This window comes from Halyomorpha halys, unplaced genomic scaffold (assembly GCF_000696795.3).
Source record: "Halyomorpha halys isolate HHAL.00 unplaced genomic scaffold, Hhal_1.1 Scaffold123.1, whole genome shotgun sequence".
NCBI classification, from domain to species: domain Eukaryota; kingdom Metazoa; phylum Arthropoda; class Insecta; order Hemiptera; family Pentatomidae; genus Halyomorpha; species Halyomorpha halys.
Genome location: NW_027107023.1, coordinates 260,195 through 268,407, shown reverse-complemented (window position 1 = coordinate 268,407; position 8,213 = coordinate 260,195). Strand labels below are relative to the sequence as shown.

General features: G+C 28.0%; 1 protein-coding gene across 1 annotated transcript; it reads left to right on the top strand.

The window, feature by feature from the left end:
* The first annotated feature begins 2,937 nt into the window (after positions 1–2,937).
* Positions 2,938–7,670, top strand: e(r) (enhancer of rudimentary). The gene is made up of 4 exons (XM_014416429.2): positions 2,938–3,084; positions 3,296–3,383; positions 5,875–5,995; positions 7,523–7,670. Exons 1-4 carry the CDS (start codon positions 3,082–3,084, stop codon positions 7,620–7,622), a joined length of 312 nt encoding a protein of 103 aa, XP_014271915.1. The 5' UTR covers positions 2,938–3,081; the 3' UTR covers positions 7,623–7,670.
* The last annotated feature ends 543 nt before the right edge of the window (positions 7,671–8,213 follow it).

Below are 8,213 nucleotides of genomic sequence, written 5' to 3'. Positions count from 1 at the left end.
GGTTGTTATCTTGTTTTGTTTTTAGCCCTGAAGAAGGCTAGAAACTCTAGCCGAAACGTCGGCACATTAAGATAAGTTAATCATACTTATTTGTGTTTTTCATTGACCGCACCCCCAACCATCTTCTCCTCATTTATCATCCACGGTCAACTATCTCTCATAACTGTGCTATATAATAGTTAATCACGTTTATCTTCATAGTAGTTTTCATGACATTTGCTAAAATAAACTGATTTTTATGATGGTCAAAACATTATATAATTATAATGTATAATAAATATAATAAACAAATATTATAAAAACTACTACCCCTACAAAGATAAACGTTATAAACTACTTTATTGAACATTAAACTATCTTTAATGACGTGAAGATAGTTAACCGTAGATATATAAGAGGAGAAGATGGTCCGGGGGAGGGGGTGCGGTCAGCAGAAAAAAAATTATTTATTTACAGAAAAAAAACAAAAGAATTATTTATTTGTGCCGACGTTTCGATCTAATTTTCAGGTCTTCATCAGGGAGTTGGCAAAGATTCCTGCTAAACTCGCTAGAGACTCCTGCTAAGCCCACTAAGTTTTTTTTTGCTGACCGCACCCCCCCCCTCCCCCCAACCATCTTCTCTTAAACTATCTTTAATTTTATTGCTAGCAGACATCTGTGCGTCAAATAGTTCCTGAGATATAGTATTTCATAAATCAAAGTTTTGTCTGAACAACTAAAAATCATCACCTAGGTAATATGTTTTGGTAAATATTATGAAAGATACTACTCTTACGAAGATAAAATTCATAAACTACTGCATATTACATATAACTAGCTCTAATTAGAGTGTTGACATACATTTGTACGTCGCATGGTTCCTGAGGTAAAATGAAATAATTTTTTACATTAAAAAATTCGCTAATTACTGTTTTTTTCTAGTATATATTCCATGAAATATTTCTGTTCAAAAAAACTCGGAAACTATTAAACGAAAACAGTTTTTTTAGGGCTTTATATTTTAGCAAATATAGTTTAAATGATTTTCTACTAGGTTTTCTAGTGTTGTTGGTAGTTATAAAGATATGGAGTTCCGAATGAAAAATTAATTTTTTTTAATTCTTAGAAGCAGCCGCCATTTTTGTATTTCCCCCAAGTAAATTAGGCAAGACGGACTCATCAATTTTGGCTACTAACAATACACAATTTTCATTAAAGTAATTAGTAAATAACAAACAATATAATAAACAATTCTAACAATAGGTATGGATTTTTTAATTTCCAGGAATTATAGTTGGCAGACTCATCAATATGGAATAGTAATTATTTGCAGTTTTCATTAAAGTAATAAAACATTTGAGTAAAATAACTTGTTTTCCACCAGACTCTATTACTAAAGCTACCAGTATTGTTTGTATCTTTTTCCTTGCAGGCAAATAATATCACCCCAATTTTTGATTAGTTTAATGAAAACTATGTATAATTAATAGTCAAAATTGATGAGTCTGCCAAGTATAGGTAGTGGGAATAAAACATGGTGGCTGTTTCAAAGCGATAAAAAAATTTAATTTTTCATTCGGAGCTCTATATCTTAAAAAGTAGGTACAACACAAGAAAACCTTAGAAAACGCCATTTAAAGATGAGCAAATTTGCTAAAATATGAGCCCTAAAAGAGTTATTTACGTTAAATAGTTCTCGAGATATAGCTTTTTAAAAAGCAACATTTCATAAAAATGTTGTATGGAACGTACTGAAAGATCAGTAGTTGGTGAATTTATTTTGAAAAATCTATATTTCAAAAACCATTAGAGATACAGATGTCTATTAGTATTCAAATTAAAGCTAGTTTAATGAGCTATAAAGTAGTTTATGATGTTTATCTTCATAGGAGTAATAGTTTTCATGAAATTTGCTAATATAAATTGATTTATCGTTGTTCGGACAAATTTTTATTTGCCAATTTTATATTAATATGTGAATATCATAAAAACTAATACCCCTATGAAGATAAGTGTCATAAACTACTTTATAGTAAGTTAAATTTCCTTTATTTTGAGTGTTGGCAGACATGTGTGCGTCTTAAGGATCTAGAGATATATTTTTTCAAATATCCAACATTTTATACGAACAACTAGAAATTAACATTTTGTGAGTTTATTTTGTCAAATATCATAAAAACTACTACTCTCACAAAGATAAACATAATGAACTAATTTGTAGTAAATTTACCTAGCTATAATTTGAGCACTAGCAGACATCTGGACGTCCAATGGTTACTGAAATAAAGTTTTTCATAAATCAAACTTATTTGTCCGAACAACTATAAATCAATTTATTTTAGCATATATCATGAAAACTACTATTCCTACGAAGGTAAAGGTAATATACTTCTTTATAGTTAGGGGTGAGATAACTGCTTTTTTTTCTTCCCGGCTCTTGTACTATATAGCCAAGTAAATATCAGTTGGACTGACAGTTTTGGGTCTTGGTGATTGAAGTCAGTCTGGCTTTTGAATGATGATTTGTCATTCCGACTGACCCTATGTGCACATTTAATGTTGATTAAGAAGCTCATATAATAAGTAATAAGTAGAATTATATATATTGGGTATTGATTTTTTTAAAACTCTAAGCTAAGTTAGTTATAAAAATTACTTTAATAAAATAAAGCACCTCATTTCAATACATATTAATAATATGTAATATAATAATTAAAGTCTAAAGAATTTATGGTTAACATTTTTGCAAACCCATTCCGGGTGGTGTTTACTTCCATGATTCGAATAACGAGGGAATATTATTGTTGTAGAGAATATAATAGTAAGAGCGGCAAAATTTCCTCATATTATTTGTTCTTTTGATTAAAAAAAAATTATAATAATTAAATTTAATTAATATACAAAATAAAAAAAGAATTACACAAATATAATATAAAAAGTGCAACAATAAAAACATGTGAGTTATCAAGTTGGCAGTGTCAAATCGAGATCTCACAAGAGGTCGGATTGTTTGCTTATTGGCTTGTTGCTGCTTGTTAACCGTTTAATTTACTCTATTATATTTTTCTTTTTTACTTGGATTGTACTAGATTACATCAAAATGGTATGTTATTTAGTTTTAACAATAATAATTTATTAATATTTTGTGTTTTTAGATAAATATTTCAATTCCCGGCTTTATAACCTGTACGCTCAGTATTCTATAACGCCCCCTATCTTAAATGAAATTTTGTTTTTCTAATCTTTAATTAATTTTTTTTTTAGGAAAATTTTCTATGAATTTATTTATTATAATCATTTAATTATTATTGCAGTCTCACACAATAATGCTGATTCAACCTGGGCCTAAAGCAGAGACCAGGACATACTCTGATTATGAATCCATAAATGAATGCATGGAAGGTAAATTTAAGTTCAAATGTAGTCAGTATTGTCATCTAAGTAGCTATATTTCTAATGGTTGTTTTCTAAAAGGCGTTTAGTCGTATTTAAGTTTAATATAATACACAGGTATCCCATATTGATTCAATGTTCCTATTTGTCAAATTATTTTGTTCTACTACTATCCTACAATTTACTTTTTTAATGCATGGTTAGTACATTTAATATAAACATTTCAGATTTCCAAACATTGATTTAAAGGTTGACTGTGGTGTGCTGTGTGTAAAATAATGCAGGTTTTAATTTAATTTATTATTAATATAGAAATCGGGTAGTTACCTAATTCTCATGTTTTCTAGTTTGTATCAATCGATCGTCTGTTCTGTTTTTTTGAGTTATAACCTTTATTATTCTTAATTATGAGAGATAGTTGACCGTGGATAATGAACGGTTGGGGGTGCGGTTAATGATAAACACAAATAAGTGGATTAACCTATTTTATGTGCCAAAGTTTCGGCTAGCGTTTCTAGCCTTCTTCAGGGCTAAAAACAGAACAAGATAACAACCACAGTAAGTATAGAAAAATAAAAAAGAAAGTATAAACAGAATAATTTTACACATAAAATGAATAATTTTACAAAATAGAATTAATAAAATGAAGTGATGAGAGAACCGGGAAATAAAATGTATTCATAGGTAATTGAAAAAGTGGATAAAATAACATAATTAAGGAAATTAAATAAAAATGAAGTTATATAATGCAAAGAAGTATGAACATATTAGTTATTATTAATTTAAAAATTGAAATATGAAAATTGAGAGGAAGAAAATTTATGTAACAATAATAGTTGATAAAGAAGCAAAATATAACCAATAATAATATAGTGAACAAAACTTGTAACGCGGGTAAAGAAAAAGGATAAAAGTGGAGAAAATAAGGGGTAAGATTAAAATAAAGAAAGGGGAATGAAAACAAAAAAAGGATAAAACAAACCTGTTAGCTGGAAAATCAAATTCTTTATTATTGTTATTACTGCTGTTATTGTATATAGTTGTCGACTTCTGCTCACTCATGAAATAAATAAAGTCACAACCAGTATCAGTGTATCATTATACTTTGAGGTTGAATTAAAATAAATAAGTTACATTGTAAAACTGTTGAAGTGTGAACGATATTTCATCTAACCATGTCTTATAGGCCTACCGTGCCAATTCGAGTACTAACAAATTATCACCTTAGATTGGTTACTCTTTAATTATATTTCTGAACGTACAAGTCACCAGTTGTCATGATTTAAAATTGAGTTAAATTGTCTTAAATATGTTTCTAAAGTTAGATTTTTAACAACTACGGTTTATGGTACAATATTAGCCATTTAAGTTCCTGACAGAATTTTTATTTTTAATAATACAGTAAACCTAATGAAACATAATATTAATATTTAGCTGTTTAAAGTATTTTTGGGGGATTATACTAACTTATTTATTTTTCAGGTATATGTTATTCTTTGTAGAGGTGTAGAGATCTCAGACATTCATGTGTTTACTATTTATTCAATCCGTTTACCAATTATTATTATTATTTTTTATATAGTTATTGTTAAAACTTTAAAATAATTTTTTTAAAAATATTGAAATTTCTTTTATAAATTTGGAGATGGTTGGGGGTGTGTTCATTGAAGAATACAAATAAGTAAAAATTTAATAGTACCAACATTTCAACCATTATTCGACACTATTTATGTACGTATAATATCCGTTATTTTCTTATCATTCTGTAATTCCTTTTATTCATTATGGTTATCTTGTTTTTTGTTCCCCGATGAAAGCTTAAAATTCTAGTACTAATAAATAAGTTTTTAAATATTTATGTTTTGTATTGACCGCACCCCCAATCATCTCATTTATATGTATCCAACATTATGCATTTTTAAATTCTATATGAAATGTTATTTGATAAACAATGTAGAAATTTTAATAAATATGGAGAATAAAGCTGAATGATTAAGATTCTTATATTTATGCATGAAATTAATTTAAATATTTGTAAGTAGCTACTGGAATGTGAAATTTCCTTAGGAAGGCGTATTAACTTATTTTGCCTCCAAACTTTATTACGATCCTAATATTAAAGAGTGTAACATTTTATGATTTATGTTAGCATATAATATATATCCTTTTTTTGAACCATTACTTATTAGCAATATGGCAGTGAATAATTATTGTGTCAGCAGCCATATTGGACTATTTACTCATACCTGTTTTAATTTTCTTTCATGATTATGATTATTGCAACTATGCCATGAATCGTTGTGAAGGTTTTTTTAGTCCATTAAATGTCATATTTCAGATTGAAGTATCAATAGTGTAAAGATAACCCTTTAAAATTGGAAAATATTTTTATTTTCTTGTTTAAATTCAGTGAATTTATAACAAATAGATTACAATTACAGTGTTACTCTAGACTAGCTTTAATTGCTTCATTTTTTATTTAACGGTTGTTATTTTTCAGGGGTTTGTAAGATTTATGAAGAGCACCTGAAGAAGCAGAATCCTAATACTCCTGCAATCACGTATGACATAAGCCAGCTTTTCGATTTCATCGATCAACTTGCTGATCTCTCGTGCCTAGTGTATGTATTTGTTATATTATTTGTAGATAGATTAGTTTAATTTTACGTACTTTACAGTTTACAAGTTATTAATGCAAAACCTTGTGTATGGATAAACTCCATCTGTTTATATATCAGTTTATACTTTAATTTCCGTTTAAAAATTTTATAGAAAAAAATTTACTTGTAGTAGAAAAAGGGCAGTTGTAAAAAGGATAATGTTCTATGTATTTGTCTTCGGGATGTCAGGATCATCGCTGAAGGCAATTATCCAAAAATAAGTTATTAAAGTAGTTGAGTTCTTCAAATCTATTACTATTATTGGATTCTTTTCCAAAGGCTTTTTGTGTGTTTACCAGTTACCAATTAAATACCTTTATATTTATAAGATATTATTGCCATTAATTGTATAATATAATAAGGGGTGGTATTGGGTAATATAATAGAATATAAACTATTTCAAGGAACAAAGTATTTATTTATAGTTTATTGCAATATGATTAAAATGATTCAAATAAAACCATTTATTTGAATCATTTTAATCAAAATAATTTTATTCCAATTCGCTAAATGAGTATCAACAAACTCCCTGCCCAGTTTTAATTCCCATTCCATTTAGCAAAAATCGAGGTTCGAAACTCTTGTTGGATTAGTCATGTTAATTTCACTCCTTACAGCTGCCCTATTTTTGCTGTGGAGAACTTTGTACAACGGAGTTGTTTTAGGATAGCACTTCTTATTGCATTTTAATTTTTTTGGATGTGTTCATTAATGGAAATAGGAGAACATTTAAGATTTTTGAAATTGTTTTTATCTCCGACTTGTCTCATTAGTGGCAAGTTAAATCTTGTTACATTCCAAATGGAAGGAAGAGAGAATTTTAATATTTGAAAATATATATGTAAAACTTAACATTTACTTATAAGGTTTCTTCTAGAAACTTGAATTGTGAGATTAGTCGGTCTTTTAGACAACTTGGAAGTTTACAAAAAATGGCGGTTCAGCTAACCCAGTAAAATATAGTTCTGGCTGCAAAAATTGGAGAAACACAATAGAGTTCAACCATGATGGAAATGGTCTGGGTAGATACCTATATTTTTGTCTTAGTATCCTGATCTATCACTTTTAAAAACAAAGAGCATCCTTTGTGATTATACTGAAGTATTTGTGGCTCATCATTTAAGAACTGGTATACTTTTTGCTCAAGGAAGACCTATAAAAGTGAATGAACCTATCAGTGAAGATCATCGCTAGACTGAACAGGACCATGATCTATTGACAGATTTAACAAAGTTTCTGAACCAAAGAGATATTTCACTATTAAAAAAAAAGTTCAATTTTTAAATACAGTTTCATTTTATTATTTTTAAAATTTCCCAACTACATACATATTTGGGACACCACAAATGATCTGGATATCTCATCTGTCACTTTCTGTGAGAATAACCCATATAATAGCATAGACCAACTTTTATTAAATGGATTTCTTTATACTTTTATTGTGATTATTGATTTATTTATATTAAAAAATACTTTTTTTTTTTCTAGGTATCAGAAAGGTACCAATACATACGCTCCATACAACAAAGACTGGATCAAAGAGAAGATCTACATCCTCCTCAGACGACAAGCTAACATGCCAAACTAACTCGACAATTAATTGATACAATAAAATGTACAGAACTGAGTTTATGAATATGTGCGTATTTGGATTTGATTCTGAGAACGAATATTTATTTTTAATTTTATATTTGATGTCAGAAGGTGGTTTCATTCAATTCTTTGTTGTTTGAAATAAGAAAAGGACGAACAAAAAAAAAAAAAAAATAAAGAAATATATAAGTATGTATATCGTCAAATGGTGGATTTCATCCTTTAATATTTATGGTACATTGGTAGTGATGTTAGGGCTGTTATGTGTAGATAATTTATTTTATATTGTATAGAAAACAAGTTGTTAAAATATGTTTTTTAATTTTCTTCAAAATTAATACATCAGAAGATTTTTTACGTTTGTTTAAGTTCAAAATTCATGATCTAACTCTGGCATTGTAGATTTATATAATTTTGATCTGATCCTTATAACAATACATAACAGTCTAACAGTGCTACGAGTGTACTGCTTTTTAAATAAAAGCTAAGATATTCTGACGATTACGTTTTATTTATGATGCAATATTTATATACCAAGATGTTTATTATAGCTGTTTTTTTTAGTTATTATTTGTTTTATCAGCAT